This window comes from Jaculus jaculus, chromosome 9 (assembly GCF_020740685.1).
Source record: "Jaculus jaculus isolate mJacJac1 chromosome 9, mJacJac1.mat.Y.cur, whole genome shotgun sequence".
Classification (NCBI taxonomy): domain Eukaryota; kingdom Metazoa; phylum Chordata; class Mammalia; order Rodentia; family Dipodidae; genus Jaculus; species Jaculus jaculus.
In genome coordinates this window covers 13,840,348-13,860,890 of record NC_059110.1, presented here as the reverse complement: position 1 = coordinate 13,860,890, position 20,543 = coordinate 13,840,348, and the positions used below count along the sequence as shown (strand labels likewise).

General features: G+C 42.3%; 1 protein-coding gene across 1 annotated transcript in view; it reads right to left on the bottom strand.

Annotated features, from left to right (window-relative positions):
* Positions 1 to 20,543, bottom strand: part of LOC101612525 (nesprin-1-like) — a 183,927-nt gene that overhangs the window by 42,410 nt on the left and 120,974 nt on the right. The window contains exons 12-13 of the mRNA XM_045158732.1: positions 18,699 to 18,836; positions 16,068 to 16,232 (exon numbers count right to left, since the gene is read on the bottom strand). Coding sequence (XP_045014667.1) covers positions 16,068 to 16,232; positions 18,699 to 18,836 — 303 coding nt within the window. The remainder of the gene's footprint in view (positions 1 to 16,067; positions 16,233 to 18,698; positions 18,837 to 20,543) is intronic.

Here is a 20,543-nt window from a genome sequence, read left to right as displayed (position 1 = left end):
TGAGACCTTCAGGGAGTTGTTTTGAGTAGGCAAAGGCCTCTGAGATTTTTGTAGCAGTGCAATGGAATGGCCTGAGCTCCACCTTACAAGGCTCAATGTGGCTGCTCATCTGAGAACACCTTGGCCTCGCTGCCCTTGCTTTCCTTTGCTCCGAAAACAATATCATAATGATCATAACGTCTCACCACCCCTTCTCAGACCTTTGCTGGCACGTACCTTGTGTTCTTTGATCTCTGACTATTGGACTCCCTTGAGTATCAGGGCTTGATCCTTAACTCCATACTGTGTATAGTTTTCTTCAAGACTTTTTCCATGCTCATAGATTGAAACATGGCCCCAGAAGTACAGAGAGGAAAATCAGAAAAAAAAAAAAATGAAGATGTTCATGAACACAGGACCCTTTTATAAAAGGTTTCTGGTCGGTGGACTGACCACTGGCTGTATTGTAAGGTGACCCCTGCCCCACATGCCATGGGTAGCACAGTGAGGGACTGGAAGGAAACTTTTAAACAAAACAAGACACGAGGGCTGGAGAGGTGGCTTAGCACTTAATGCACACGCCTATGACGCCTAAAGACCCAGGTTCGATTCTCCAGGTCCCATGTAAGCCAGATATACATGGTGGCACATGCATCTGGAGTTTGTTTGCAGTGGTTAGAGGTCCTGGAGTGCCCATTAACACTCCCTCTCACAATGTCTCTCTCTCTCTCTCCCTCTGTCTCTAATAAATGAATAAATAAATAAAATCCTGAAAAAAAGGTAGGTTATTTTTTAAAAAAAGAACAAAACATGGGATGAGCATTTCTTTAAAAAAAATTCCAAGCCATGTGTGGTGGCTATAATCCTAATACTTGAGAGGCTGAGGCAGGAGAATGGCCATGAGTTTGAGGAAAGGCTGGGCTACAGAGTGAATTCCATATCAGACTGGGATAGAATGAGATCTTGCTTAAAAAAAAAAAAAAAAAAAAGCAGACAAACAAAAAAAAGACAAGAAGAAATAAATGCACCTCTATAAAAAGAAAGAGCTACATTTGGAGAGTATCTGGGAAGGCAAGTAGGGTTAACAAGTGGATTTTAGAAATGAGAGAAACAACAGCCTATGTCTATGTGGAGGGGGAAATCCGACACAGAAGAGATCAAGACAAACATTAAAGGAAGGAAGGACAGGAAACATCCTTCAGGGGGAGGGGAAGGACAGGCTCTGGTGTAGCCGGGCAGCGGTGGGGACTCAGCTGCGAGCGCAGATGGCTGATCATAGTAACGGAGCGGAGACCGAGTATTTGGGCACAGATGCAACTAGGTGGGCTGATGCGGTCGTGGGAGCTCACGGAACTTCTTTTCTGATGGCTTCTATTTTTCTCAGAGAAATAGGAAGCAATGCCATCAGCTAAGAGTGCGAAGGGGGAGGAGGTGTGGAAGGCTTGAGGAGACAAAGCATGAAATAGCTGTCCCAGAAATGGAGAGGGGCTGGAGCTGGGCCATGCCTTGAGCTTGCCATTCAGTGTCCCGAGCCCACTGGAGTGAGTCACTGTGCTGGGGGTGAAGGAGTTCTCCATCCACAGGAGTTCTCTGTGGGTGGGCAAGATCTGGGCAGAAGGCTGGCTTCAAGCCATGCTGTGGTTTTTTACCAGGCAAGTAAGAAAAGAAGAGACGGGGACAAGACAGTAGAGTGTGTGCACAGGGGTCACCATGATACCGTGGATTTAAACAAAGGAGAGTGACAAGATGGAAAAGAAGGCCACAGGACCACAGAGGCAATAGAATCAAAGACCTATAGGGCTCAGGGGGAGGAGGACTTGATTCCAGAGTTTGGCAGGGCAGTAGTGGAAGATTTCTGTTACCAGAAATGGCGATTATAGGTAGGATGACGAAGCAAGTGGTAAGGGTTGAGCAGAGTTCTTCAGAGAAGGAGAAGGCACCGAGAAGCCAGTATTTGGGGAACATCGTCTAACGGGTTGCTCAACCCATCAGTCAGTATGTCAGGCATTGTCAACCAGGAAATAAAATTCTTGAGAAAGCTACCCAGGTAAGGGTGGTTGATGACCCAACAAGATCGTGATTCCTTACGATCTGAGAGCTTTCAGGCTGGAGGGATGGCTTAGCGGTTAAGGTGCTTGGCTGCAAAGCCAAAGGACCCAGGATCCATGTAAGCCAGGTGCACAAGGTGGCGCATGCATCTGGAGTTTATTTGCAGTGACTGGAGACCCTTGGGCATCCATTCTCCCTCCCCACCCCAACACTTTCTCTGTCTATCAAATAATAAACATATAAATAATAGTAAAAAGACATGAGAGCTTTGCTTTGCCAGAAAAGCATTGCTCCCAATACACGTTGCAGTTTCATCTGGCTACATGTACTCAGCAGGCATGACTAAAGCTTCTTGCTGTGACATCTGTGACTATTAACTACATGGCCCTGGACAAGTCACTTAACTTCCTACCTATAGTTCATTCAGCTGCAAAAGAGAATATCGATAGCCACCTCGTACCCTATGAAGTGTTCAGCAAAAGTGTATACTTGTGCTGAAACGTGGCTTAATCTTCCATAACAGTCAGCCATGTTACTGTTTACTTCCTAGAAAAGGATCGTAAGGGCTGGAGAGATGGCTTAGCGGTTAAGCACTTGCCTGTGAAGCCTAAGGACCCCGGTTCGAGGCTCGGTTCCCCAGGTCCCACGTTAGCCAGATGCACAAGGGGGCGCACGCGTCTGGAGTGCGTTTGCAGAGGCTGGAAGCCCTGGCGTGCCCATTCTCTCTCTCTCCCTCTATCTGTCTTTCTCTCTGTGTCTGTCGCTCTCAAATAAATAAATAAAAAATTAAAAAAAAGAAAAAAAAGAAAAGGATCGTACGAGCATCTGGAAAATGGGAAAAATAATAGAGGTATATTTGTTTGAACAAACAAATCTGACACACATGGGAATTAAGTTTTTAAAACTACAGTAAAAAGAGACCATTGTAGAACTCGTTATAATGAGAGCATTATAAAGAGAGCTCATTTAAAATGCATTGTTGATTGCAATACAACTTGTAAACATTGCCTGTGTAGTAAGGGATGACCTTGTGCTACCTGGTTTTAAATGTGTTTAAAAAAAAAAAACAAAAAACCAAACTAAAGCTTCTAGGCTTAAGTTTTCTTGACAGGAGTCAGAATTATTTTATAGACGGGAATGGCAAAGTAATCTCAAGCATTCTTGGATACGTATCCAGTGATGCTGTGCTTGTCCCAAGTTACTGTATCTCCAAGTGAGCCACGGCAGCAGCGTTGAATCATATCAAACTGACTGACTGATATAGTGCTCTTGAGGAAACTTGGAATTTTAATTAACAATGAAGCAAATTTACCTACACAGCTTAGCTTGTTTTAAGTATCTCACAAATATATTTTGAGTGAATTAGAACTGATCTCATAACTACAATTACATGGTTCTATGACTGAGCCACTTTAAGTACTACTGTTGTTTGGGCCTAGTTACCAATTCTACCTTAATAAAAAGATCATGCTGTCGTTTGCATTAAACTTGGTCTTGACCTCTGGCTACCTCTGTTTTTTGGTTTTTTTTTTTTTCCTGTTATATTTATTGCATTCTTCAGTTTTAGTTTTGTCTGTTTTACTTCCTGCTTGTAGTTCAATCTTCTCTAGATCTATTCAAACTCCTCTTACTGTCTCACTTCATATCTGAGTTATGTGGCTTGTTACATTAGGTTGGTGATTGGGTCTCTCTCTCTCTTTCTCTGTCTCTCTCCTTGTTAAGTGCCCAAATCATATACAGTCAAAGAAAAAAAAAAACAAAACACAGATGAGCCTGTGAACCATCTGACTGAAAATCCATTCTCTGTTAGGTATTCTGAGGTAATATTCTTGTGAAACCTTATAATGTTCTACAAATGCACACAGTCCCATTTGATCTACGCTAGACCACCTACACCAGATTTAAATATGTAAGCAACAAGGACAGTGTATGTTTTTTCACACCTCCATTTTGGTGGCACCACACATTCACAGACGGATCTTGCCTGTAACCAATTCCTGCTTCCCTGGTGCTGAACACTGCCGTAGAGGGGACCCTCAGTGCCTCGAGCTTCAGTGTCTCAATGCCCCGATGCACACTTTCCCAGACAGCACACTGAGCCCGCCATAGACATGCATTGCACATGTTTTATTTATTTATTTACTTTTATTCTTTGCTCTTTTCTTTTTCAGGTGGAGGTGCGTAAGAGTATTAAGGTATACAAGCACATGCATAGGAGTGTGGGTAGCAGCCACAGGTAAACATTAGATGTCTTACTCAATGGCTCTCCGCCTTATTTTTCTAAGGCAGGGTCTCTCACCAAACCCAGAGCTCACTGACTTGGCTGGTCTAGCTAGCAAGTGAGTCCCAGGTGCTCTCTGCCTCCACTTTCCCCTAGTCAGGATTCTAGGTCCGTGTCACCACGCCCATCATTCTACGTTACCTTTAAACTTCCTTTCTGTCGCATCTCCACTTAATCTACTGCAGTTTCGACAGTTGCATGTTTTACACGAGGTTATTGTATGCCGCACATATTTCATTGCTAGTTTGTTCAAGTGTTTTTGTCATTCGCTCTAGGACTGTTTCCTATTTAACCTTCCAGATGCAAGGGGTCAACCACATGAAAATGCTGGGCGAGGTGGCATGTGCTTGTCCGTCTGTCCCACCATCAGAGACGCTGAAACAGGCCGACCCTGGGGTTCTCTGTCCAACCAGTCTAGCCTGACAGGTGAGTTCCTGGCTAATGAGAGACCTTGTGTCAACAGTAAAGGGGGATGATATTCCTGAGGAATGAGGCCGGAGGGTATCTTCTGGCCTTCCTATAGACCTACACCCATACGCAGGCCCACATAGCCCCCAGCATGCACACCGACACATGCATAACAATAAATAAACAAGAAATATAAAGATGCAGTGGGTTCAGGTGCTTCCATGACCCTCTGAAGGCCAAACCTTGCCTAATCCCTGGAAATCTTACTGAGATTTTGACCTCATCTGAGGCCTGAACTCTTGCTCCCCGCCCCCAACTTCAGAGAACTGAGGCATGACAGGCGGGTGTGGGGAGGGGAGAGGCTTATGTGGAATCTAAACAATGCAGCAGACCTTCAAGTCACGCTGTCATCTGAGAAACCAGATGACACAGAATATGGTCTGCGTGTTTGTGTGTCCCCATTGGAGACAGGCAAAGGAGGGGAGAAAGGTGATTAGCAAACCTAAAACTGTCTGAGCACATCCACCCATGAAGTGGGATAAAGAACCCAGAAACAAACCCACACACCCACGATTAATTGATTTTTGACAAAAATTCTCCAAAACATAGCAGAGGAATGACAATGAACAGTTGTTGGAAAAACTGAATTATACACCAAAAGAACAGAATCACCTCCTCATATACATTACACACATTAAACATGCAAACATAGGTCATAAACTTATGAAATGATTAGAAGGCAATATCCCTAAATCTTCATGGCTTTGTGTGCACAAGGTTCTGATCCTAAAAGCCAAACAGGCTAAATGAGGACATAATCAAGCTGAAAATCATCTGCAGACCCAACGAGTCAGCTGGCATAGAGAAGACATAGCATTCAGATAGGAAGAGAATGTTTGCAGGTCACTCACAGGTCATAAAAGGGAATTAGAGGGCTGGAGAGGTGGGGCTTGCCTGCGAAGACCAAGAACCCAGGTTCCATTGCTCAGGCCTCACATAAACCAGATGCACAAGGTGGCACATGCATCTGGAGTGCATTTGCAGTGGCTAGAGGCCCTACTATGCCCATTCTCTCTCTCTCTCCCCCCTCTTTCTCTCTCTCAAATAAATAAGTAAGTAAGTATATAGTAATTAGCATGACATGAACAAGTTAAAAGGAGGTGGCTCAGCTTACTGTTTTTGAGGTGTCTGCCCATCATGATGGGAAGAGTATGGCACTCATAATGACCAGAAACCAAACCAAGAAAAAGCGAGAGAGAGAGAGAGAGAGAGAGAGAGAGAGAGAGAGAGAGAGAGATAGCCCATGTTAATGTAGACTTTCTCAAATTTTCCCTTTTATTCCATTTGATCCCCCAAATGCATATAAAGCTGCCCATATGCAGGGTGGGTCTTCCCCCGTCAGTTAATCCTCTGTGGAAAAAGCCTTCACAGACACACAGGAGGTAAACTCTGCTAATCCCCTGGGTACTTAATCCAATCAAGCTGGCCATAAAGATTAACCATCACCACAAGGGGACAATATCAAAAAGGTACAAGGAACTAAAGATGAATGGAAAACAAAGAAAAAAAGGAATCAAAATGAATAACAAAGGACTAGAACATTCATCAAAAGGAGACAAGCAAATAGCCAAAAGACACATGAAAATGCTCAAAATGTTTTTATTTATTTGGGAGAGAGAGAGAGAGAGAATGGGTGTGCCAGGCCCCCCAGCCACTGCAAACAAACTCCAGATGTATGTGCATCTGACTTACATGGGTCACAGGGAAATGAACCTGGGTCCTTTGGCTTTGTAGGCAAGTGCCTTAACTGCTAAGCCATCTCACAATATTGAGTCATAAGATAAATACAAATTCAAACCTTAATGAAGTGTATGACTTTGCACCTATTTTGCTATTCCTATCACAGAAGACACTTCCTGTCAGTGAGGGTATGAAGAAAAGGAAAGTTTTATGCATGGACGGTACAACAGTCCCCTTGAAAATAGTCGGCAGATGCCTCATAAGGTTAAAAATGGAAATTCTTGAGTAAGAGGATAAAATAGAGACTTTCTCCATGCATGAGAAGAATCAGGGTTACAAAATACCAACTATATTCCAAAGGGAAAAAGCGATGAAAAGCATCAGGAATCAACAAGGAGGTGTACAGAGCAGTGAGGACTTCCCTCTAGCCTCATGACCTTCCAGCCCCTAGGCTTTGGACTTGGTGTGAAGTCCCTCCCATGAGCAGGTCTTATGTCTAGTCAGAGAGCAGCTGACTGCTCCCATAGCCTGTGTGCTAAAAGCAGAGAGTATACTCGTTAAAACGTCTTCTAATAATTTTTGATCCAGGCTGTTCTCATTCTTGGTTTGAAAAATCTGCTTTTAACAGAATGGCAACAAATACTGACTTGGGAGACCCAAGATGCATCAGCACATTAAAAAAAAAAAAAAAAAAAAAAAAAGAAGAAGAAAGAAAGGAAGGAAGGAAGGAAGGAAGGCAAATGCCCAGCAGCAGTTCCCTCTATCACAGCTGCCAGGGCCCGGGAGGGAGGTAGTGGGATGAAGATAAGTGCTGCTCTTCTGGCTGGCTCCACAACCTAAAACTCAGCAAAGCAGCAATTCAGAGGATGCAGAGAGCTTAATGCTAAAGGTGACATAAAACACACTCCAAAGTTCAGGGAACACGGCAGAAGAGGGGGCAGAAAGAAGGTAAAAGTCACAGTGTAGGAAGGGATTTTCAGAAGTTTTGCCTCCTCCACAAAGGTTGGCCAGTGCATTAAAGGACCTCACCGTGAATGCCTATAACCACGCTGGGGAGGGTCCTGAGAGAAATGAGGCCTGGAGTGGGGAGGGAGAGGGGTCAAGAGAGTATAACTCACAGGGAATATGAGCAATATACAATGTGTTCATAACTTTTTCCATGAGTAAAAAAGAATTTTAAAAAAAGAGGTGTACAGGAGAGCTATAAAACCCACAGACACAGAAAGGCGACCCAGGGAACAGGACGAAACATCCACAGGGCTCCTGTCACAGGTGTGGGAGGAGGGGTACGTGTGTGTGTGTCTGTGAATGATCGGGAAGGCCCCAGTCGAGACCCCAATCGTAAAGCATTCCAAGCAGCTGGAGCAATGGCAGAACGGAAGTCATGGGCATAAGAGAAACACCCAGGTTTTGCAAAGCTCAAATTCAGTATGCCACATCAGGCAGTCAGGGAGACGGGGAGGGCCAAGCACAGACCAGCTGAGAGACCTGAGCCTCAGCTTGGACTATGGAGGGCTCTGTGACGGTGGCCCTGCCTGTGTCTGTGACTAGAAGCTGAGTCGGACCCCCGAGGATTCGGGGTTCAGGGCTCCCGGCCGGAAGCAAGCTGGCTACTCTAGCCTTAGAGCTCCCTCACTGCTGCCATGTGTTATCAGATACCTGGCAGGCCTGAGAGCCGCAAGCACATATGACTTGATTTATCCAATCTTCCTCCCACATAGTGGTTTGCTGCTGGACAGAATCAGAGATTCACGGGCCCCGAGGCCAGCACTCCCTTGGCTTTCCCTCTAGTGCAGATCTCACAGCTCCACGTTCTCCCTCACTCTCCCATGCGCTTGGATATTTACAGCTCATGAGAATAAACCCTGAGATGATTAGAAATTTGCCCAACTCCCAGGTCATGAGACACCGGGGCCAGCAGCTGCTCCCAGTATTCAAAGAAAGGGAATGTCTAAAATGAATGCATCCCAAAGCTGAAAACTGACCCTCGATGGACCCAGGCCACAGCATAGGTCACCAGCCCAACCTGAACCCCAGTAAGCTATAGCTACAACTCGCTACCGTGCCCCTCAAACTCAGCAGACTCCAATATTAGACGACCTGAAAAGAAGCTGTTTTTCTTCTTAGCATTTGCCTTTTTGCTGTAGGGTTTGTATTGTTTTTCACATTGTTGTATTTTAGGAAAATCATTGTCTTTTCTTTTTCATGAACCTTTTTTCTTACTCTTCAGTTAGGTTTTGTTGTTGTTGTTGTTGTTTTTTTTGGGGGGGGTTTCGAGGTAGGGTCTCACTCTGGTCCAGGCTGATCTGGAATTAACTCTGTAGTCTCAGGGTGGCCTTGAACTCACGGCGATCCTCCTACCTCTGCCTCCCAAGTGCTGGGATTAAAGGTGTGTGCCACCATGCCCGGCTCAGTTAGGTTTTTATTTTTTATTATTTATTCTTCTTCCTTGTATACTTTGTACTTTATTCAAACCTGCTCATTTCCTTTTCCCTTTATCCTACTCAAAGATGAATGACTGATTGATTGACTGATTTCTACTGTGTCTAGGAATGTCTGTGTGGGAGCACCTCCACCATTTTCGTTTGTTTTGATACGGAGTCTCTCATTGTCCTGGAGCTCACCAAGTAGACCAGACTGGCTAAGCAGTGATGCTAAGGAACCAGCTGCCTTCACTTCCCCAGTGCTGGGATTACAAACCCAGGCCCTTGTCCATTTTTATGTAGGTTAATGGAATCAACCTAAGGCCCTCATGCTTGGAAGGCACGTGCTTTATTGATAAAGCCAGCTGTCCAACTCACTCATTTATTATCATTACCTTTATTTATTGTGAACTCCATATTTCTCCATTGCTATTTTCCTACCTGTGGATATTGTTGATGTAATGGGTTTAATGATTTCTTCTGGCTATTTGGGTTTCTCTTCCCTTTTCCTGGCCCAGAGATAAACAGGGATGGAACTCAGAAGCCTACCCTAGTGGAACCTTGACACCAGGCCTGAGTTTAACTGTATTTCCAGGTTTGGTTTGTTTGGGCGATGTTGCTGCTACAGTAGTTTATTTTCTTCTCTTTAAATGGTACCGGAGCTCTCATCAACACCTTCTCATTGGCTGGAAAGATGGCTTAATGGTTAAGTGCTTGCCTTGTGAAGCCTAAAGACCTTGGTTTGAGGCTCAATTCCCCAGGACCCACGTTAGCCAGATGGACAAGGGGGCGCAAGCATCTGGAGTTCGTTTGCAGTGGCTAGAAGCCTTGGCGTGCCCATTCTCTCTCTGTCTCTCTCTGTCACTCTCAAATAAATAAATAAAAATGAAGCAAAAAAATTTAAAAAAATAAAACTTCTCATTGGCTGGAAAGATGGCTTAGTGGTTAAGGTGTTTGCCTGCAAAGCCAAAAAGACCCTGGTTCAATTCCCCAGGATGCACGTAAGCCAGATACACAAGGTAGCGCACACATCTGGAGTTCGTTTGCAGTGGCCAGAGGCCCTGGCATGCCCATTCTCTCTCCCTCTTTCTCTGTGTCAAATAAATAAATAAATAATTTTAAAATATATTTTAAAAACGTCTCATGAAGACCCCTAGATCAAATTAAAACAGATATTCCCTGTAGCACACGTGCAGACTGCAACTTAGAAACACAAGAAATATGAAAAGGCAAGGCAATGTGACTGCTGCAAAAAACCTACAACTCTTCAATAACTGACTCTGAACACATTGAAAGGGCAGAAATATCAGATAGTGGATTCAGCAGTCTCGTTTCTAAAGTGAGCAAAGGCCTCCAGGAGGATTCAAATAAACAGAATCATGAAACGAAGAGGTCAATTCAATGCCCAGATGATCAATTAAGTAGCACGGGCAAGAAACTTAACAGATGTGGATAGAGGGACCAACAATATAGACCAAAGGCCTGTAAGATGCACCTAATAAATTACAGCAGAAATGTTCCCCAAATCTATGGAAAGAAATGGACATCAAAGTCCATGAGACATTTAGAACCCTCGATAGACATGACTAGCAATTACCCGTTCTATGTTGTTTTTTTTTTTAAATTCAAATGCCAAGAATGCAAAACAAAGAAAGAAGACTGAAAGCTACAAGAGAAGCAACATGTGACTTACCAAGGCAACTCTGTCAGAATATCAAAAGATCTCTCAGCATGAAGCTTAAATGCCAGGCAAGCTCTCGGACAGAAGTATTTCAAGCCTTGAAACAAAATAACTTCTAGCCAAAACTACAGTATGTTCCAAGCTATTCTTTAAAATCAGAAAGATAAAGACCTTTCATATAAACAGAAAGAAAAGCAATTCATGATTAAAGTCATTGAGTGTTATGGGAGATATTTAATAGGAGCATTACTACACAAGGGAGAAATATGTCCACACGCACAAGAGCTTCAGGAAGACAAGTGGAAGTGAACATGAGGAAAGAGTCAAGCATCATACATTCAAGAACCAGAAAACCTCTATGACCCTTTCAACATTCACCCTAAATATAAACAGTCTTAACTCTCCAATTAAAGACACAAGCCTGTTAAATGGATTACAAACAAAAGCCAAGTATTCTGTTCTCTGTCTACAACAAACTCGTCGCAATAGCAAAGAAATACAGAGAGTGAAAAGGTAGAAAATGATATTTCAAGAAAATAGAATCAGAGAGCAGGCCGGAGTAGCGATCCTTATATCTGAAAAAATTAATAAGAAGATAAAGAAGGTCACTAAATATTAATGAAGGGAACAATACATCAAGAAGATATAATAATTGGGATGGGTTGAATAAGATGTCCCCCATAAGCTCATGTTTGGTCCCCAGCTGGTGGCAACTTGGGAGATGGAGGTTTACTGGAGGAGATGGATCTCTGGGGATGGACTCTGAGGTTTCCAGTGTGAGTTTAGCTTATTCTTTTCCTGCTATTTTCCACCTGCTTTGGCATGAAGGTTAGGTCCAACCTCTCTGCTCTACTGTCTTTTCCCTGCCATCATGAAGCTTCCCCTTAAGGCTGTAAGCTCAAGTACACCCTATCTTCCCATCACCTGCTTTTGGTCCCATGCTTTGTTCTAGCAACAAGAAGGTAGCTACAGCCAGGCGTGGTGGCGCACGCCTTTAATCCCAGCAGTCGGGAGGCAGAGGTAGGAGGATCGCCGTGAGTCCAAGGCCACCCTGAGACTACAGAGTTAATTCCAGGTCAGCCTGGACCAAAGTGAGACATTACCTTGAAAAACCAAAAAAAAAAAAAAGAAAAAGAAAAAAGAAAAAAGAAGGTAACTACAAAGATAATTATTAATATAGCTGCATTAAATAGGAGTGTATCCCATTTTATAAAATAAAAACTACTAGAGATAAAGGGACAGATAGCTCCAGATACAGTCATAGCTGGTGAGCTCAATTCTCATCAATATATATATCACCTGGACCAAATATCAACAAAGAAGCCTCAGAGTTAAGTTAAACAATCGATCAAATAGGCATAACAAACATTTACAGAATATTCTACCCACCATCTCTGGAATACATATGCTTCCTTGAGAGGCCCATGGAAGTTTCTCCAAAATAGATCATGTTTGAGGGAAAGAAGTGAGTCTTTAAAAATACAACAGAGGGGCTGGAGGGATGGCTTAGTGGTTAAGGTATTTGCCTGCAAAGCCAAAGGACCCAGGTTCGATTCCCCAGGACCCACATTAGCCAGATGTACAAGGAGGCACTTGCATCTGGAGTTTGTTTGCAGTGGCTGGAGGCCCTGGCATGCCCATTCTCTCCCTCCCTCTCTCTCTCTCTCTCTCTCTCTCCCTGTCTCTCTCCCTCTTTCTCTGTAAAATGAATAAATAAATAAAAATAAAATATTTTTTAAAATACAACAGAGGAAGGAAATAATTTCTTGTATATTATCAGATTGTAATTGGGTAAAATTGGAAATCAGCCACAAGAAAAACCATAGAAATTTCAAACAATACATGGAGATTCAATAATATACATCTGAATGATTGACTGGTCATTGAAGAAATCAGAGGGGAAATTAAAATTTCTGGAGTCAAATTAAATGGAAAAAACAAAAACTTTCAAGAACCTTTGGGCTACAGCCAAAGAAGCTTTCAGAGGGAATTTGCCTACATTAAGAATTCAGAGCTGGGCCGGGCGTGGTGGCACACACCTTTAATCCCAACACTCAAGAGGCAGAGGTAGGAGGATCGCTGTGAATTTGAGGCCACCCTGAGACTCCATAGTGAATTCCAGGTCAGCCTGGACTAGAGTGAAACCCTACCTCGGAAAACCAAGAATGGTGGCACACACCCTTACTCTCAGCACTTAGGAGGCAGAGATAGGAAGAGTGCCTTGAGTTCAAGGGCACACCCTGAGACCATATAGTGAATTCCAGGTTAGCCTGTGCTAGAGTGAGACCCTACTTCAAAACAAGAAAAATGAATTCAAGGCTGGAGAAATGGCTTAGCATTTAAGGTGCTTGCCTGCGAATCTTAAAGACCCAGGTTTAATTCCCTAGTACCTATGTAAGGCAGATACACAGGGGCCACAGGCGTCTGGAGTTTATTTGTAGTGGCTAGAGGCCCTGGTGTGCCCACTCTCTCTCTATATATATATCTGCCTCTCTCGTTCTCTCTTAAATAAATAAAAATATTAAAAATTCAAAGAGAACTCAAAGAAATAACGAAATGATGCACCATAAGGTCATAGAAAAATGAGAATAAGGTCCTGAGGAGATGGCTTAGCACTTGACTTACAAGCATGAAGGCTTGAGGTTGATCTCCACCACCCATATAAACATTAATCATGGCCACCCATGCCTGAAACCCAGTCCAGAGGCAGGCAGAGACAGGATAACTGCTGAACTTCTCTAGCCAGCCAGTCCAACTGCAATCCATGAGCAATAAGAAATTTCTGCTTAAAGAAACAGCACAGAGCCGGGCGTGGTGGAGCACACCTTTAATTCCAGCAGTCAGAATCACTGTGAGTTTGAGGCCACCCTGAGACTTGTAGGGAATTATAGGTCAGCCTGGACCAGAGTGAACCCTATCTCAAGAAAAAAACAAAAAAACAAAAAAACAAAAAACAGAGAAAAGAAAAGAAACAGCATAGGAAAGCAATAGAAGAGAGAACACCTGATTTTCCCCTCTGGCTTCAGTATGCATATGCGCAGTATGCATGCATCTGTACACACACGTGCATATTCTATATACACACACACATGCATATACCACATGCATGTGCCCCCACCACATACAACACACACACCATACTACATACATGTGCCCCATAGTCCACCACACATAACACACATGCCATACCACATGCATGTGCCCCCCACCCTTCCACACATAACACACACACCACACCACATATATGTGTCCCCCCACACCCAGCCACACATAATATATACAAACCCCAAAAGAAGGACAAGTGACCGTCAAAATCATAAACCAAAAACATAATGAAGATGTGGGTGGGAATTAAAGAGGTTCAGAATGTAAACAACTACAAAAAATTAATGAAACAAGAAATTGGTTCTTTAGCATATGAACAATGTTAACAACCCTAAGCCAAACTAACCAAAAGAAGAGCAATGTTAAGAAAGTCAGAGATGAAAATTGGAGTTTGCCATAGGTACCGCTGAAATCCAGAGGATAAGTGGGAAATCTTTTGAAAATATATATTGCAATGACTTGGAAATTCTTGAAAAGGGCTATGAATTGTAGAAACATATGGCCTAATAAAAGTGAATGGAGAAGATACAAAAACAACCTAAACATATCTATCACAAGCAACGGAATCAATGCAATAATGCAGAGTTTCCCAGGTAAGAAAAGTGCAAGACTGGACAGAGTTGTTGATAAATTCTACAAATCTGTAAAATAAATAAATAAAGGAAAGAAAAAAATTATGGATATGGCTCACATGGTAAGAATGATGGCTGTGCATCAGGACCTTAATTCAACACCTGATACTTATGTAAAAATCCAGGCATGGCCACGCATACCTGTATCCTCACCACTGAAAAGTGCAGAGATAGGAAAATTGCTGAGGCTCACTGATCAGCCAGCCTAACCAACAAAGGTGGGCTCCATGGTTAGTGGCAGACTGTCTCAAAGAAATGACGTGGAAGAGCAATAGAAAACACCAGACAGACATAGTTCTGTGGCCTCTGTATTTGTATTTATAGGTACACCTATCTGCACACACACATGCATGCAACACACACATACACACACACACTACTAAAAAAAATACAAAACACTAATACACTGTCCAAACTATTTCATAAAACAGAAATGGAAGTAACACTGTCTACGAAGCCAATATGAATTACCCTGATCTAATCCCCAAACCAAAGAAGAACATGACTAAAACTGAGAACTATAAACCAGCTCTGGCCAGAAGTCGAGATGGCATGGCATTCTTGTGCCTCTGTATCTGCAGTTCCACAAACCAGCTTTCAGAGAGGCATGAGTTAAAATATTCCATGATTTTGCTCTTGGATGTGGTCCAGAATCAATAGTAGTCTATTTGCTTTAGGCGCTTAATAAATGCATACCAGTCATTTGACAGAAAAAAATATATTTTTCTACAAATCATAAAAGTAGAAATCTCTGTGAATCAGATTACTTTACAAACATAGGATAAAACCTGCTGGGCTAGAGAGATAACTTAGCGATTAAAGCACTTGCCTGCGAAGCCTAAGGACCCACGTTCTATTACCCAGTAAGCCAGATGCACAAGATGGCACCTGCATCTGGAGTTCATTTGCAGTGGCTATAGGCCTTGGCACACCCATTCTCTCTATGTGCCTCTTTCTTACTCTTAAATAAATAAATAAAATAAAATTTTTAAAACCTGCCAATGTGGACAGAGAAAAGGGGAATAAATTCAGCTGTAATAAAGATGCATTATATGATGCTGGGGAAAAATAACATCTTTAGTGACTTAAGCCTGTATTAATACAAAACTCAAAGAAGCATTTTGGAACTGATATACAACTGATCATACTTTAGGTTAAAACATCCCAAATAACTAATGAGCCATCAAGCTCTACCACAACTTCCTAAGGCCTCCTCTCCCTCACTTCTCTGACCCCTCCACATAGCACCAGGACATGGAAACTTTTGCCTGTCTTCCTTTGAGAATAAAGGTAGAGGGGAGGGGAAGTTTAGTCAAAGGCCAATGACAATATTATTTGAACTCATGTAACCTGTCAGCTTATCACTTATAGAAGGTAATATATGGCAACAGAAATAACAACAAGAAAAACAACTATAAATAAGAAAGTATCCTAGAAAAATATCTGAGGAAATCAATCAAAATGCAAATTAGAGTATTTTTAAGACAGAACTCTGACCCAGGCATGGTGGCTCATGCCTTTAATCCCATCACTCAGGAGGTAGAGGTAGGAGGATCAATGTGAGTTCAAGACCAGCCTGAGACTACATAGTGAATTCGAGGTCAGCCTGGGCTGGAATGAGACTCTACCTCAAAAAGCCAAACAACAACAACAACAACAACAAAAAACATGGGCATTCAGAGGTCCCACCAATGCAAGTTCTGACTAGACCGCATCTCCAGAGGACTCTAGGGCTATTATGATGGAATGTTTTCAACCAGAAATCCTACCTTATGCTGTTCGAGTTTCCTCTGTATTGTGTTTGCTGTTTCCTCATGAACCTGCTGAATGGTGATCTCCTCTCGTAGGGCCACCTCTGCCCTGTACAGCCAGGCACCTATAGTGCCCAAAGGTGCAGGAAGAGATTTATCAAGCTGTATATGCCAATCAAACAGCTGAAATTTAAAAAAAAAAAAGAAAAATGAACATCTCTATTACATAAGATAATTGCCAAGACTTCCACAAATGATTTGAAAATCTACAAAAATATTTAATTTAACTAATGCAAGCAAATTCTGTTAATATCAAATAAGCAAATATCTATATTCTGAGTCTGATACTTTGAGGGTGGTAAGGCAGTTACAAACACAGAAAATTTGAGGAGATAAAACCTATGTTAGACATGGAAAGATTTTAATGCTTAAACAATTTTCTTGTGGGAACAGTAATACGTGCCCAGTTATTTCCAATGTGGTTTTTGCTTAAAGGGAAGGGCCCCGTTTTGCTGACATGGTCCAAGGGTGGAATCATTAATATAATGTTGTAAGTGTCTCTTAGTGCTCAAATGAGAATCCCACTATGTCTGTCTGTGGTTGTTTAGATTTAAAATACTGCCCATAGACTCATTCATGTGTTTAGATATGCAGTCCCCAGTAGATGGCACTGTTTGGGAAGGATGTGCAACATTTAGGATTTGCACCTTTACTGGTGGAAGTGTGTCTTTTGGGGCAGACCTTAAACTAGTAATGGCTTAATCCCCCTGGTCCTTATCTATTTCCTTCTGTTGATGTGAAGATGTGACACAGGCTTCCAGCTCATGCCATGATCTCTCTGGCCATGATGAAACTTCTCCTTGAAACTGCAGACCAAAATAAACCTATTCTTCCCTAAGCTGTTTCTTTTATAAAAATATTATTTATTTATTTTATTATTTATTTAAGAGAGAGAGAGAAATAGGCAAGGGAGAGAGAGAAAATGGGTGTGCCAGGGCCTCCAGCCATTGCAAACAAACTCTAGATGCGTGCACCCCTTTGTGCATCTGGCTTACGTGGGTCCTGGGGAATCTAACATGAGTCCTTTGGCTTTGCAGGCAAGCACAGTAACTGCTAAGCCATCTCTCCAGCCACCTAAGTTGTTTCTTGACAGGTATTTTTTTTAATTTAATTTAATTTTTATTTATTTATTTATTTATTTATTTATTTGAGAGCGACAGACACAGAGAGACAAGGACAGATAGAGGGAGAGAGAGAGAGAGAATGGGCATGCCAGGGCTTTCAGCCTCTGCAAACGAACTCCAGACGCGTGCGCCCCCTTGTGCATCTGGCTAACATGGGACCTGGGGAACCGAGCCTCGAACCAGGGTCCTTAGGCTTCACAGGCAAGCGCTTAACCGCTAAGCCATCTCTCCAGCCCTTGACAAGTATTTTGAATGAGAACATAACTGAGACACCTCTTATACCATCAGATAAACCACTAGAAAAAAATGGGATTGTATAGACAGTTCTAGATAAAGAACACATCTCAAGATTCTTTCTATATGATATGCCCAGGATTTTCTAACCTTCTCTCTGTTTCTTTTATTTTACAATAACAAGCATTATTTGCCAGTTAATAGTAATGACAGATGGGGTAAAGTGATTAGAAACAGAAACTATGCTACTCTTGATGAAGTGGGTGGAAAAAATTAAGATTGTCAAACTAAACAACTTGAGTCAGATATTATTAGTGCTAGACTAGTTATGGAGGTTTGAAATGTTGATAATTAAGGTTTAATAAAGGACATTTATCAAATTTATTGGTCACTTTTCCTTCAGATTCATGAATGGCCACATAAACAGAGTTGATTTAATTATAGAATACACAATCATGTCAATACAGAAAGAGTATTGACCATTGATGAATCATGTAAAAACATAGAGAGTGGCTGGGCGTGATGGTACATGACTTTAATCTCAGCACTCAGGAGGCAGAGGTAGGAGGATCACCATGAGTTTGAGGCCACCCTGAGACTAAATATAGAATTCCAGGTCAGCCTAGACTAGAATGAAACCCTACCTCAAAAAACAAACAAAAAATACCTAAAGTGGTCAATCCCTCCATTCCAGGAGATCTTTTACAAGACAATAATCACCACATCTAACTAACCAAAAAAATCCACTGTAGTATTTACATTTTCATTGCTGGAACAAACCAGTTGACCAGATGCAGCTGTTGGGAGGAAAGTGTTTATCTCAGGCTTACAGTTGGGAGAAGCTCATCATGGTGGGGAAAGTCTGGCCCTGCGGCAGGGCATCACTTTTTGCCACATCAGCTGGGTTGAAGAGGAAGTGAAGCTGGGCTACATCACCCCCAAACCTGCCCCCAGTGACAAACCTCCTCCAGCCAGGCTCCGCCTCCCAATTGCCACCACCTGGGGGCAGAGTATTCGATACACATGAGCCTATGGTGGGCATTTCATTCAAACCAGCACATCCACAAACGTGCAGAAACACTTAACAAGAGGGCCTCGATGCTCCCCTTGTTCCGACTTCAGACAGAGGCAGCAGGACCGGAGGCAAAGACACGGTGCAGGGAAGGATGATGAAATCCACTCCCGACTGAATCACATAAACCCTAATGAAATTAATCATGGAGAAACTTACCCGGGAGGTCACTCTATCCCAGGCTTGTTTTACCAAGGCTTGGTCAAGTGACAATTTCCCATCTCTGTGAAACGGCTGTATTAAATGTTCAATCTGTTTCCTTTTGATTTCATATTGAACTCTGAAGTGCTTAAATGACTAAAAGAGGGAAACACAACAACCATAGGGTAACGAGCCCAAAACAGTAAAAGCAAATGAAATTCCATTTCCTAAGAGTGACCCTTTGTATTTGGGAAGCACTCAGTCCACGTTGTTGATAGTAGCAGTGGAAGCTACGATGCTAACAGCAGCTGCTGCACATCCAGCCCTGACCCTGAACTTGACCCTGCGCGAAGGGCTTCCCACACTGTATCCTCTCTGCTTCTCCCCGCGGTGTTTCTCGGGCCTGACAACACGGCTGTGCACTATTACTAGGAAGCCCAGAAGTGACTTGGCAAAGACACGTACTGGAAGCAGGACTGAAGCCTAGGGTTTCTCGTTTCCAGTTACAAAACTAACATATGTGTCCATGTTGGTCAGGAAAGCACAGTAATATAAGTATATACTCGTACTTGTGACCAGGGTAGTTGTTTATTAAAAAGTACAAAACATGTTATAAAATTACTTAAATCAAAATAATGCTAAGTTAAGTACACCTAAATTTTTGTGTTTTTTTTAATGTTTAAACAAGCCAACATAAACTTGCTCTCCTTAAGGGGGATCTTATTTACATAACAATAATAATTTGATTTTATAACACTAAAAAGTTAAGAATTAGCCAGGTATTGTGGCTCACTCCTTTAATCCCAGAACTAAGGAGGGTAAAGAGTCTGGGGCTAGCCTGAGCTACAAAGTCCCAGGTCAGCCTGGGCTAGAAAAAGACCCTGCCTCAAATATCAAAAAAATGGTTAAAACAAATGGATTACATACATACTTAAACATAGGCCTGATACCAACATAAAAATTAGTTATTTTGAAGTTACACATCTACATTAGGTTAGCACACTCCCATATTAGGACACCCAAGTATAAATATCAATAAAAACTAACCATTAAAATGTGCACTTATGATTTAGCATATCCATAAATGTGACACCTAATCGAAATGAGGGTTGGCTATACAATTAAAATGTATAATGAATGCTCAAAACAGGAGAAAAGCCCAACAGAAGCTAGCCAATAGCACTTCTAAACAAATTTCAGAATGATGAACATGTAAATTCACATGTTGAACACTTGGGGGAGCTGGTGAGTAAAAACTTTACCGCAGATTTCATCTTCCATTCCCCTCTAGCATAGTGGAGCTTAAAAGACAACAAAATATGAAATTAAGTTTTAATTCCCCCCCCCCCACAGAAGTCTATGCTTGGAAACCCTAGAAATGGCTTATTTGTGATAAGCCAAAAATAAGAGAAAATGCTGACAGAAAGCACAAAAGAAGTGTTGCCCCAGGTGCATGCTCCTGCTGTATGGTGCGGATGGCCATTAGGAGTCTGTAAGTATTACTCCAATCTATATTTTCCTAGTGCTCTGTTTTACATAGGCAGTAACATCCAGCATGGCAGATACTTTTATCGCTTGGAATTTACTTTTTGATTACTTGTGCTACAACTAAAATAGCAATGAAGTAAATAAGCACACCCACTCAGGTCTTGGATTTCAGTTCTCAATTTACTGGCTTAATCATTTAACTATTTTTTTTATATTTATTTGTGAACACACACACAGAGAAAAAGGCAGAGAGAGTGGGAGAGCATGAGCTCACCAGGGGCTCTTGGCACTCTAGATGCACGACACGCTTTGTGCATCTGACTTTATGTGGGTACTGGGAAATTAAGCCTGGGAGAGATGGCTTTGCAAGCAAGT